We start from the raw sequence: 14,015 nt of genomic DNA on the forward strand, positions 1-14,015 counted from the left end.
GCTACCAGAAGTATTTCCAGAATTCTTTCAAAGGCAGAGCAGTCACAGTCAAGCTGTTAGGACTCCCCAGATGTGTGTATGTGTGAAATCATCAAATCCAAACCAATCTGTCTCGTCACGCCCTGCTGCTTTTTACACAATATGAAGTAACGGCTCTCCCAGCAGCTCCCTGAGTCACAGTAAGAATTACAAACACACGCATACACACAAATACATGCACACATGGTTATCGCCCTTCCTTTTCTTCTCCACACAGTGGCAGGAAGTTGTCCAGATATCCGCAGGGCCCTCTGAAAAAAGAGCGAGTGAACAAAGTGGGCTGGGTGGTGGAGTTGGAAGGTGTTGGTGGCAGCAGTGATGGGGATTTGGTGACTTCACTCACAGTTAACTATTCATTCTGAGCAGCCGGGCTGCAGCTACGGAAGAGCTACAGCGTCTTTTCAGTACGTGAAATAGAGAGTCTCATCTGAGCGTTGGCACATCAGAAGCAGTTTGTAGTGGAATAATACCACACAGCTGGACTGGAGGACGGCTTTTTGAGAAGAAGGGGCAGCACCTGGTGACCGGGACGGCCTGAAGATGATAGCTCTGAGGACGTTTGTTCTTCTGGCACTGAGCTTGACATGTCAAGGTGAGTTACCCCCCTTCCCCATTCAAAGAATTCCTTTTTCTATTGAACCTACATGAAACACACCACCTGCTCAGTGAGTGACCAAACTGAACCCTGTAGCTATATGTCATGATCAGAAAGCTCATTCTGAAAGAAGAGGGGTTTAAAATGCATTCAGTTACAAACATATTTATATTTCTTTCAATGTGTAAAATATTTATAAGTTTACATGGTTTACAAACACACTTGCATCAAAATGTAGTTCATAGTTTTGTTAAAGACAAAATGAAAAGTGTTTTTATTTTTTTTATGTCAGCAGTATATATACATATTTTTTAAATCTTTCCTGGCTCAGTTTTGTAAAATTACTCGTATCCAAAAGACTCCCTTTGCTGGCGAGTGAACATGTCTAATTACAGCTCTATTGTCTATCCTTTTTTTTTCTACCATGACTTTATGGTCCCGCACACACCTGCCAAACCCATTGTCCAACTCCATCACATTCTTCATTGCCAGAGTAACAACCTTCGACCTTTATCAAGTTCCCGACCCACTCCATTTCCTGTTTCTATTCGTTTCTCCTGGAAACTTCCTGTTTGTGTCAGGCTCATTTCCTGTTCCCTTTAACAGTACGAATCAGGAGCCACCTTTTATGGCTTGACCTGCATTGTTATGAAAAGCTGCTAATGGGTCTGAAACAATGAGTGGATTGAATTTGTGTGTGAGCTGGTCTGGAGATAAAAACAGTTAGAGAAAACTGCTTGTACAGTCATTTTATTTTCTGCAGCTGTGCATAATGTCTGGTTAGATAAGCTGAAATTTAGGACCTCGGATCTATTTTGCTGTACCAGAAAATAGTAAACTGGAGAGCTGTGGAAGTTTATTTACCTGTGACATATCTCACTGCTGATAAAAGTCACCTGCCGTTTAAAATACCCATGTGTGCTTCATTTGAGGACAAAATATTAATTAAAAAGTAGATCTACAAATACTACATCTGCAAATACTCTTTAATTTAGTGAGGAATACTATAATCACGCTGTGTGGTGTAGTGCAGTTTTTTGTTGTTGTTGTTTGTTTGTTTTTTTCTAAAGTCTAATATGCATCTGTCTCCACAGCTGCATCTGGTGATCCATGGGGCCACTGCCCAGTGAACCGAAAATGTAAAGAAAAGTTCGCAGATGGGACGTGTAACAGAGAGTGTACGGACCCTGAGTGTCTCAGAGACGGCTTTGACTGCCTGAAGGACAGGGTTCCCTGCAAGTAAAATACTTTTGTTCTTCTTTTCATTACAGCCCTCTGACTTTCAGAGCCCTTACAAATATTTTTTAACTTAGTGATAAATTCAAAACAACTTTGGCATATATATAAATATAATTTTTTTCAAAATATTTGGGTGTAGGAACAGATAGATTAACCATATATCATGAAACAAAAAGGTAATAAGATAGTGACGCACTAAACAGTCATAACAGCTTATTTATGTACTGTGTTCTAATGCTTCTTATAAATATTTGATCAACTAAGATGTAGTTTGTGGCTCTGCTTTTTAAACTGAGGTAATATCACCTGTTCTTCTTCATCTTTTCCTCATTTTATTGTGGTTACCTTTTATTTTTATGTTAAAGAAAACCTTATGGAAAAGAAACTGGGCCAAGAAATACAAACAATCAATGTAATCTAAGAGTAAAACCTGTTGATTATTACTTTTATAATCATTTATGGAAGTTTAGTGTTCAGTCTTTAAAAAAAAATGAAACTATAAAAAAACACTAATACAAACTACAATACTAAAGAGATCCAGGCAGCACAAAGGTGTCTATAAAAGTAGAATAAATGAAAACATTAAGTAACCTTAGTACAAGTAGTCTGTTATCTGTTACTGTTCAGTATACCTTGAGTTGAGATTATTTCTTAGATCACCTATTCTTTTTTTGTTTTGTTTTTCTCCGCTCTCATCATGACTCTCAGCCCGGGCCACATTCACTACTGCCGTGATCATTTTGCCAACTCCCTCTGTGATCAGGGATGTGATAGTGCGGCCTGTGGATGGGACAGCAGCGAATGCTTCAAACACCAGAGCCCCGTGTGGGCTAAAGGCACCCTGATCCTACACACTCGATTCCCACATCAACGTGGCGCCTCGTTCAACAGCTCCGTGCTCTGGGCACTCAGCGTCCTCCTCCTGTCACCGCTCAAGCTGAGAGACTCCGTGCCCCTCGCCACCACCAGGAATTTGTTCGACTTTAATGCTCAGGAGCTTGCTAACATGCTGGCGCAGGCGTCACCAGCAGACTCAGATGGGTGGGTACTGAGACAAATGTTTCTGACATTGTGATTGGGAGTTTCAAAAACAGTGCATGTTCTTTGTTTAACCTTTATGTAACAAGAGACATTTTGGCCTGGCAACATAAAAAATGTAAGACAAAGCAACACAATAATAACTCTAAAAATATGCAAATCTGCACCACCACAAGGAGTAAGTGGCCCTGTCAAGTCCTGTTCTAATTAAAATGTTGATATTTGGCACCAGAGTATCGATAACTGTATTATAAAAGAAAGATAAATATTATATTTTTCTCACTCTTACCTTTGCCATAGATATCACTCTGTTTACATTTGTCCTGTAGACCATCCAAGAGCCTGAAGCTGAAGAAATTGAGGCTATTTTTCCTCTTGTGATTTCACATATCCTTATTTGTGTAAAATAAGATTACACAGCAAAAGTACAATTATTTAGGAATATCTGTGTAAAAATACAAAAATATACAAATGAGCTTAGAGGTAGAGTAGAATTAATGAATTATCCATTTGATTTCAGTTAGAGATTAGGCTATGTGTCAGAGATGTAGAAAAATCTGTAACTTTAAATTTGTTTGCATTCAAAAAATAAAGTGTTAGCTCTTAGCTAAATAGGGGAAAATAGCATATCCCATTCCCCAAATACTGTAGCTGTGGTTAGTCTTTTAGGTGATTTACAGTTATACTGTTTTCTAAACACAGGCACAGTCAATTCATTTCAGTATCAAGTGCAAAAAATAAGACATGCTTGTTTTCTGCTTTAAATGTTGGAGTAGTTAGTAAATCCGTTCACATGCTTGGTTTAAATATTCTCCTCCCTAAATGTTAACTCCTAAATATATATATACAACAGAGTAAGTCTGTGTTCCCACTTCTTAGATGCAATCATGTCACTACACTCTCTTTGTAAATGCCCAGTTTTGGGGCATAGTGTGTTAGTAAATCTGGTCCTTAATCTATATAGTTAAGACTTGAACATATTTAAAGCAAATAAAGTAACTGGGAAAGAAGATTCACAGAAATGTGAAATTCCATATTCTCCATAAAAGTTTTGGATCATTGTGCATTAACACAATTAAGACCAAAAAAAGTGGGCCACACATAAAACCTTGGGGAACTCCATTAATTACAATAAGCCAGTCATAATTGAGCTTTGTAGCTTTATTTGTTTTGAAATTATCTTTGTGTTTTGTTTTCTTTCTTTAATTTATTTTGTTGAAAGAGTATAACTTTTTGCAAAGGTAATTTTACCCATGCGAAAATACATATAAAACAATGCTCAAAGATGACATACATGTTTTTTCCAATCATTTCTTACTCTCTTTTTCCTAGCTCCCTCCTTTTCCTCCAAGTGGACAACAGGCCATGCTCCCGTTCACCCTCTACCTGTTTCCCTTATGCAACTGAGGCCGCAAATTTCCTGCGTGCTGTAAAGGAACTAAAACCTACCTCTTTCCCCAACCTCTCAGAGCTGGATGCCGTCATCAGCATTAGAGGTGTCCGAGAGGAAATAGGAAGCAGAGAGGAGGAAAAGGAAGTTGAAGGTAGGCTCACATGTCCTGTCTCCCACACACGCACATTTCCAGCTTTGAATTTCATCCAAACAAAACACTATAAAACACCTTTGTGTTTCCAGTGTGTACATTTTGTGCAGATTTTCAGATTTGTTGATGTGTTTCATATTTCAGATATAAATAGATACAAGCAAAAAGATAAAAATGAATCTTTTTCAAGTGTTTTTTTTTGTCTTTGTGTCTTCTTTTATTGTTTGAATTTTTTCATTTAAAGAGCCGACTCCCGCATGGCTTTGGGCCGTAGTTGCCATAGCTATTGGGCTTCTGCTGCTGCTGCCTCTCGTGGTAATCCTGGTAGTGAGGAGGGTGAGGCAGCAGCGGGCAAAGAGGAACAGTACTGACAGGGTGCAGCACCGGTCTAAAGTCACCGACAGTGACAGCAAAGCCAAGGCCTGGATACAGCATGCTACACACCAAGAACAACGGGTCAGAACCAGCAGAGAGAAAGATAAGGTCAGCTTGAAGAAAAAGAAAAAGGCCAAGGAAGCAGAAAAAAAGAGAAGGAGGGAACCGCTAGGGGAGGATGCCATGCGAATGCGGTGAGTGGAGCTCATTTGAGAGGATGTTTTGTCTGCCAATCTCCGGAATGATGTCATTGCATTCAGTAACAAGAGAGAGCTCATCCTGTATAATTATTACAAAGGCTGAATGTCACTTCACTTTCACCCTGGTACATTTTCTCATCTAATCCTGCCCTGAAACACAATTCCCAGTTTCTTAAAGGTAGGTGACCAGTGGTTGGTGAAGAGTAAAACTAGACCATGTTGTTCTTACAGGAATTGCTGTAGGATTGCAGCAAGCAGAATTTTTAATAAAAGAGGAGTCAGGAGTTTTGAAAAGAGCTGCCAGTTAAGTTTCGGTAACTGTTTACAAGATTTCATTTAAAAAATTGTCTGTGTGTCTGATATGTAAATAACAAGTGTTTAAGATGTTTTTTCTAAATATAGAAAGGAATTCATAGAATTAGACAACTGCTTTTTTATTTTATTATTTATGATATTTTCATTTTCCCCTTTGTGAATTAACAATTTTTTCCCCCTGTACAACAGATAAAAAGCCGATTTAGATGCTTACCAAGTTTTGATTCAAAATAGCAGGCAAAAAAAGGAAATATTTTGTTAGGTGAGATACGGAAATATTTGATAAACAGTAAAACATACATAAAGTTAAAAAACATCATAAGCACACACGCAGACACACCAGTCATTTATGCATTTATGCATGCACAAATGACAAAGTTTTACAAAGAACTTTGTTCCTTGCAGAAAACAAGTTTTGTCCATGACTGCAGTGATTTTACCTTCATTACATAATAGTGGTGAACATCAACGCTTAAATGATTCCCATCTATGACTAATCATAATTCAGCTGTGAACATGTATCATCTGCGTAACAGTGGGCTTTAGATACATATATATTCAAATATTATCATTCTATATTAGCTAGTTTGAGGATTTCTGGTTTTTAGTCAAGTTAAACATTGTATTTGATGTAGAAAATCATAGAGGGCATTTTTAAATATGTTTTAACTTATATATTTTCTACTTAAGTCTTGATTAACCTCAAAATATAATCAAAAGCTTAGGTGAAACAGCATATAATCAATAACTGTACCCATAGTTAAGATATAGTACTGGGCTTATGGTGAAAACAGGAACATTTGATATTTCTGGACCTGAGACATCCCAGTGATATCCTCTTCATTTCTGCATGAATACCTTTGTTTCATATCAGCCGATATTTGCATAATATATTATTGTTCTTAACTGTGCTGAAAAATAAGAAAGTAAAGCAAAGGACATGAAAACACAATGTGCCCACATGAAAACTACTGCAGTTTTCAGTGTGCCGTATCAAAACTGTGCTTTGGTTTTCAGGCCTCTTAAGAGGGACCAGGATATAGGAAGTGACACAGACTTTACTCAGAGTTCAATGGAGGACCTCAGTGTGAGATGCCCCAGACGTCAGGACGATGCCTCCATCTGTGACCACAGGACCCAGGAGCAGAAACACTACCGTGCTGGAGCCGCTCAGCCCCGCAGAGCTATACAGTGTAAGGAAACATCAGTATTTTGTCTCAGTTGCTTGACTATCTGGCTTAGTAATCTCTATATACCATAAATTCTATTGCTGTAAAGAATATGGCAGATATTGTAATCAAATCTGTCATTATTCTGTACAACTGTACAACAAAATACACAATACACAATACATTCTTATATAGTTCTATACTGTGTATTGTGTATTTTGTTGTACAGTTATTTTATTTTCAACTTTAATTTATATATTTTATCTTATTCTTTCCCAGTTAAATTTACCCTTCATTCTAAATTGTGTTGTACAGTTATTTCATTTTTAACCTTAATTTATATTTTATTCTTTCCTAGTTAAATTTACCCTTTTTAATTTTTCATATTTATTTCCTATCTTATTCATAGCCTCTTTTTTTTTAGGTCACGAGCAGTTGTCTAAGCATTTCACTGCATATCGTACTGTGTATGACTGTGTACGTGACAAATAAAATTTGAATTTGAATTTATTCAACTGTAGTCACAAAATGCTGGTTTCTGATGGACCTCAGCAGCAGAAAAGATCACTGTTATGATTCAAAGAGCAAATCTGTGTTTCCAGTTTCTCCAAAATGTTTTTCATTTGATATTTTTGCATTTGATTGCTTTGGTAGTTTCTCAAAGTAAAATATTAAAGTAAACTTGGGAGCTTTAAGCTATTTTTATCCAGATGATTATTAAAAATAATAATTTGTTGCACCTATAGGCTGAACATTTCACCACAGATGTCACACATACAAAGCTGAAATTCAAACTGTATTCACTGTCAGACCCAGAATCACTCTATTTAGTATCTTCAGTATCTCACAGCTAAACTCACAGACTATTGTTGTAAAGTGAATAAAGTGATTAATAAAGTAAAGTAAAGTAATAAAGTTTATAGTAAAGCAGGATTCATACAAACACACTTTGCAGCACGAAATTGCATTGTGGGACATAAAATGTTCGTGACAACTATACATTTCCTGTTTTTATAATGTCCTTAACCCTGAAACGTTGCTTGCTTTCCCTCAGCTCCACCTAGAGGTTGGGAGAGGAATGCCATGCCTCCTCCTCTGCTCAGTCCTCCTCAGCAGGTCAGTTTCATTATGTCAATGTTTCGAGAAGCCATTATATGCCAGGAATTTAAACAGTTTTTGCCCTGTGACTGTAGAGAGATTCTGATGGTGTATTTAGTTTCATGTTTTACTTAAGAAGATTTCTTTATGTTTTGACTTTAGAACAAGATTTTAGAAAAGAAGGTTTAAACTTTTCTTTAAAATAAATTTAAAAAAGGCATTATGACAGAGTTTGTATTGATTATGTGTCTCGTCATTGTGGTTTGGTTGTGTTGGCAGTCTGCAGAGTGGTGTGGCCCAGATGGGTCTGTGGTTCTGATCCGAGCAGTGCGTAGTGGGCTGGACAGAGTGGTCTTGGAGCTTCTGCGAGCAGGAGTGCCAGTCAACAATACAGATCATACTGGTAATGCTTCCTGGTCCCAGTTACTATCACGAAAACATGGCTCAACACCAAACCTAATAAACCTAAAATAGAATTTCAATCTAAACGTTTATTCCTTTAATCATTTGGTTTAAGAAAAAGTTGTAACAATGAACAAAATCCAAGCCATTCCAGCACACACACACACACACAACATGGTCAAAATGACAAATATTAAAGCTAATGATTCTAAAATTCTTTAACTATATGTTTAGAAACAAAAACAATGGAAAGATTAAAAGGTACCCGGTAGACAACGGTTCCTCAAAAGGTCTCTCTTTGAAATTTAATGGCGTTACAGCCGATACCTTTTGTGATGTCTCTCCAAACCAGAACTGTTGACTGTCTGTTGGTTCACGTCATGGGATCACCAAAGTTTGTATATTTCAAACAACTCTTCAGAGTTGGACCACCAACTTACATTGTTTAGAGCAGTGGTTCTTAAATTTCTGCCATGCCTCACTTTAGAGGCCAAAGTTCATTCCCCACAACCCATATTAATTTTTACTTAAATAAACGTGCACATCGTCGGCACAGTGGCATCAGCAAACTTTTGTTTGTTCAGTAAACAACACAAACAATTCTTCACATTAGTTTTACTTCACAGTTTTTACCTGGTTGTCTATGCACCCACGCAGTGGCCCCACACCTCACAGTGTGCAGTACAGGGTGATGAAAAAAAAAAGAACGCGTCTAAATGCAATATCTGTTTAGACGAGAGTGGATTGAAGTTTAAATTTAGTCTATATAGCACCAGTTCAAAACAGAGAGAGACCTTCAATGATCAGACAGTCAGAACTTCTGTTTAACAGGAAGAGACCTCTGGCAGAGATATAGTCAAACACATGTTATCTTTAGGCACTTGGCAAAGTAAAAGTTCTGATATCTGTTACAAAAATAAACCTAGTACCTAAAACTACCTTTTAACAGGATTAAACCAATGACAGAAGCAGGGCCAATCTCCCTTGACATAGCTGGGGTGCAACAGCACACAAATAAAACACAATGCAAATCGTAAACACCTGCCCAGTTGTGAGCCAGCAGTTACAGAACAAAATCTCTGACCCAGAGATAGATGGAAGAAAGGTACAGAGAGATACACAAGACATGCAGTAGTGGTGTATCAATGCACAGTGGCTGAAAGAGAGGAATGTGGAGTATGAGCAGTCTGAGCCTGTAGCAGAATAACTAAGAGAGAGGATGTCTGCCTCCTGAACCCAAACATGTACAGCTCATGAGTAAGTCATTTTTTTTCTGACACCTGCACACGGAGGGGTTGAGTAACTTGTAACTTACCCCATCTCTCTCACGTCCTCTTTTTGTGTCCCTCCTGTCCTGTCCTCTGCTGTCTGTGACCTCCATCACTTCCTCTCTCTCCTTCTCCAGCTCCCCTGCTGCCCTCCTCTGACTCAGAACAAAGTTAATGTGCTCTAGTACTTAAACTCAAGTCGATGGACATATTAGCTTTGGTGTTCATGCTTCCTTTTTTTTTACTTTTACTTTCCTTTGGGCCTCTGTGTCTCTATCTATCTCCTTCTGCAGCTCTTATTCTTCCACCTTTATATCCCGTCATCTCTTTTCCAGTTTGGCTGAGGCAGGTCATCCCCTGCCTTCATCCTCCCTCTCCTCATCCTCTGGGCTCGTTGTGTAATAGTTGTTCACTGGCTGACTTACTCCCTCCCTTCTTCCCCTGTCAACCTCCCCCTCCACTCACACTGTCTCTCTCAGGGAGATCAGCCCTGCACTGGGCATGCTCAGTAAACCACCTCTCACTAGCAAGGACCCTCATTCGCTACGGTGCTGCTGTGGACCTACAAGACAATAAGGTAAGCTCTGATGGATTTTCTCTAGTGTTAAGTGAAGACTTTTAATCCTGACATTTATTTAGCATCACTTCTGTTGTTTATAGTTTTGAATTGCAAACAGAAGTAACATTTATGTTTGAATTTCTGAAGCATTAAGTGTTCATAAATATAAGTAATGTGTGGTATTCCTGATTATTTCTTTGCTAGGGAGAAACAGCACTCTTCCTCTCTGCCCTCCATGGCTGCTATGACACTGCCAGACTTCTTCTTCTTCATGGTGCCAATCTTGAGCTGCACGACCGGAGGGGACGCCGGCCAATTGACGTGGCCAGAGAGGGAATGCGTCACCAAGTGCTGGAACTCCTGTTGGCTCATGAGATCCAGAGAGGACCCATCCCTGTGGACACGGGAAGCGACATGATGTGGGAGGAGCGCACTCTGATGTACTCACCGTGGGTGGGCTCACAAGGCCTGCCTGGAAGAAGTGCCTCCTTCTCTGGTATCATAGGGCATCGGGATATGACCCCACCAGTACAAAAGTAAGATTTTGGAATTATAAGGCCGATCAAAGTATAGAATTTTTTACCAGCCTTATAGCTAAATCAACAGGTTTAGCTAGGTAGATGGATGGATCGATACTCCATAGGCTCTAAAGGGGAAATTTTTGTGTTATGGCAACAGGGTAACGTATTCGAGTCAGTTTTATTCATATACACCAAACCATAACAGCAGTCGCCTCAGGGCGCTTTATACTGCAAGGTAGAGACTAGAGATGGCACGATACCACTCTTTTATGTCCGATACCGATATCATAAATTTGGATATCTGTCGATACCGATATGAATCCGATATAGTGTATTTTTTAATCAATAAAACTTTTTTTTTAATATCTCGCTGCATTTTGTATAAGTTCATACTCAAGTTAAAAAACAAAACACTAAAGCTATTCTGTTATACTTGTATGCAAAAAATACACTGCACCCAAGATATTTCATAGTTCAGCAATACTGATCAACGTAATAAACGTAAACCTGCACCATCCTCCCTATTCTGGTGTTTTAAAGAGTACTTAGCGGAAATATTAAGCAGCCTAACTAATAGGGTTGTCAACTACCAGCTGAAAAAAATAGGGAACCACCCCCCTCTGCCTCGTGATGCTTAATCGACGCAATCAACTTTAATTTAATGCACGTGTAAAGAAAATTCACAATAAATTTTTATTTTTCCACAATAATTAAATAGATTCAACATCTTTTTTCAAAAGAATTGCAGACTGCACAGATGGTACCTTCCCAAAGGAAAAAGTACTATAGCTTACTAGATATTACTAGGTATATTAGACTTAACAGTTACTATATACAGTAATGGACATCTATACATTTTACATCAGATTAAAACTTTGAGTGTAAGATTCAGATAATTATTTATTAAAAGCGAGACATTTTAACTGAGAATAAGAAAGAAAAGTATGTCTTTGTGCCCCCTTTTCTCTGTTAATGCCCTACCTGCCCCCCTGCATAACTTTGCTAGATCCGCCCCTGCACAGTTACCAGCGTCAGCTACGTAGAAAAGGATCCTGGTGTAGAAAGTAATATTAAATAAATTCTAACAACAGCTTATCAAGCTGCTGCTGTTGTTCAGCCGCTGGTTTCCTCTTTCTGGCGCAAAGTGGGCGATAAACTAACAAGAGAGACGGACTCGCGACAGAAAAGCCGATCAGCTGATCATTGATCAGTTTCATGATTGAAGTAGCAGCAGGAGAGGGAGGGAGAGAAGCAGTCACTCCATATATCGGTTGTTAAGCTTAACGTGGGAATGCTTTACAAACATTCAGAGATGAAACTTACACACTTGCTTTACTTCTCTCTGGGATAACTTTCTCGGAGATGAAATGCTGGTTTGGTAGCAAGGCTTCAAATGCTCAACCAGACCGCCGAGAGTTCTCGCACGCCACAGCCGCTCTATCATGTGAAGCATACTGCTCCGACGTGCTAAGGTTATGAGCTGAGTTATGCCATGTCGCAAGTTTTGTGAGGTGTTTTCCTGATATTTAATGGATCAGATTGCATTTTTTATTTCTCTCCGATATCCGATCCAGTAATACCGATACGTAATATCGGATCGGTCCATCTCTAGTAGAGACCCTATAATAATACAAAACACCAACAATCAAACGACCCCATTTGAGCAAGCACTTGACAGCAGTGGGAATAAAACCTACCTTTTAGCAAATATTCCCACATGTGCATAGTAAGGGCCTGGTAATGTGAGATAATATGTCATAAAATAAAATAGATAATGATTTTAACACATAAAAAACAAAGAAAATAAAAACAAATGTGAATATCTCCTGTAGTTATAGTTGAACTTCTTTGGAGATTCATTCGATGATACGCTGAAGTCACAAAATTAAAGTTATTTAGCTGATTTTTCATCCAAGATATTGTTAACATAGACTGTAAATAAAATATGGCCACTGTGCGTCAGTGTGAATGTTTTGGCTGTTGCCATCTTTGTTTTCTTGGGGTAAGAAATGACAACATGGGTGAAATGCTAAGTTATCAGCTAACACCTGCTAGCTTGGTTTAGCCAGGTGCATCCGTGGCTGCATGTGTATGTATAAGTTCTTTGAACCAACAGAGACACCCAGAAATTAGCACTGAGTAAAATAGAGATAATATATTGCTGTTTCAGTCGCCAAAACTGGCACATTAATATTTAAATTAATATTTTATTTATGTAAAAGTTTCAAATTTAATCAGTGGGACATTATTTTATGTTATTTATGAATTTGCAGAAGAAAAAATGAAGATGTAGACATTCATTTGGACATAAGTTTGTGTTAACCAAGACCTTATTTCAGGCTTTTACACCAAAAACGTGAAGTCTTTGATGTCCATACCCAGAACTGCAAAAATACCAGTTATTTCCAGTTTTAAGGGTTCATTCCCAAAGACCTCTTTAGGTTTTTTTGTTTGTTTGTTTTTATGCTGTCTAATGTTATGATGACCTTCTTGTCTTGCCAGTGATTGGTCCATGGGCCGAGTGCAGTACCCTCCTCCTCAGAACTGGCGACCCCAGCTCAACCAGTCAGCAACAGCTCTCGTTCCTCCACGGGTCATGGGCCGCTCCCCTCGGCCAATCAGCACCTTACAAGAGGTAACATCAGAAGACGAGGACCGTGACAGGCATCAGGAAGTCCCCAGAGCCGCCACGCCTCACTTCCTGTCCCCCCAGCCTGCCCCTCGGCAGCGTTCCTTTTCCTGCACCCAGCATGCACTGCAGCGCCGCTCTAGCGCCCACCATCCAGAACCCAATTACCTTATAGTGTCAGACAGAGCACCCAATGAGCCCGTAGAGAGAGTAGTTGTTTCCCCTCCCACCGATACTGCTACCCCACCAGAACACCAGCCGGCTGCAAACGGAGACAGTGTTATTAGAGTAGAGCAAGCAGCACTGAGTTCAACAAACTCGGAGCAGAAGTCCAGAAGTGAGAGGTTAAACAACATGAGTGACTCCACACAAACAGCCCTGTAGGAAAGGAAATTCAGCTTCCTTTAGAGACACCCAGTTTTAGTTTGTCATTCGGTGCAAAGCCCTAAGCTGGACTTTAATTGTTTGTATCCAGTGTTTCTTTGCCCATTGCTTCTTAAGTGGATTGGTGTCAGACTAATACACAACAGCATAGAGAGATATTCCTTCCCTTATTACCTCTTTTTTAATTATTTCTTTTTAAATCAGCCTCATGTAAATAATTGTTTTCTTGTTTTGTTAAGATTGAGGGATACTGTTGTAAATGTTCTCTTATATGGCATGTTCAGATTTTGTAAATAATAAAACTGAATGTCTAAGATGAATTCTACTCAAATATGCAACAGCTGGTATTCATTGAAGAAATATTCAAGGAAAAATAAATGAATAACACATGCATAGCTGCACAGAGATGTCAGGGATGCATGCAATAAAGTGACTTTTTGTTGACATGTTGTAGATTTTTTTTCTCGTTAATTTACATCCACAGTCTGCGCATTCTTAAGTTATCATAAGTCCTTTATCTATCATCTTTTTTCAACTCACGATCATCAAGCATTAATGATAAAACCAAAGTCTTTGTAGAAGCAAGTCCTGCAACTGTGCAGCAGCACTCAAACAACTCTTGGTACTTACCCGGGGACTT

The 14,015-nt window shown here is 38.9% G+C and overlaps 1 protein-coding gene across 1 annotated transcript; it reads left to right on the forward strand.

The window, feature by feature from the left end:
• The first annotated feature begins 65 nt into the window (after nt 1-65).
• notchl (notch receptor, like) lies at nt 66-13,803 on the forward strand. Its single transcript, XM_080895752.1, has 12 exons — nt 66-179; nt 257-631; nt 1,729-1,873; nt 2,582-2,914; nt 4,244-4,455; nt 4,700-5,024; nt 6,363-6,538; nt 7,569-7,630; nt 7,892-8,015; nt 9,762-9,859; nt 10,046-10,377; nt 12,865-13,803. The coding sequence occupies exons 2-12, from the start codon at nt 580-582 to the stop codon at nt 13,373-13,375; spliced, it is 2,370 nt and encodes a 789-aa protein (XP_080751878.1). The 5' UTR covers nt 66-179; nt 257-579; the 3' UTR covers nt 13,376-13,803.
• Nucleotides 13,804-14,015: the final 212 nt, after the last annotated feature.

Source organism: Rhamphochromis sp. 'chilingali' (assembly GCF_963969265.1).
Source record: "Rhamphochromis sp. 'chilingali' genome assembly, chromosome: 11".
In the NCBI taxonomy this organism is placed as follows: domain Eukaryota; kingdom Metazoa; phylum Chordata; class Actinopteri; order Cichliformes; family Cichlidae; genus Rhamphochromis; species Rhamphochromis sp. 'chilingali'.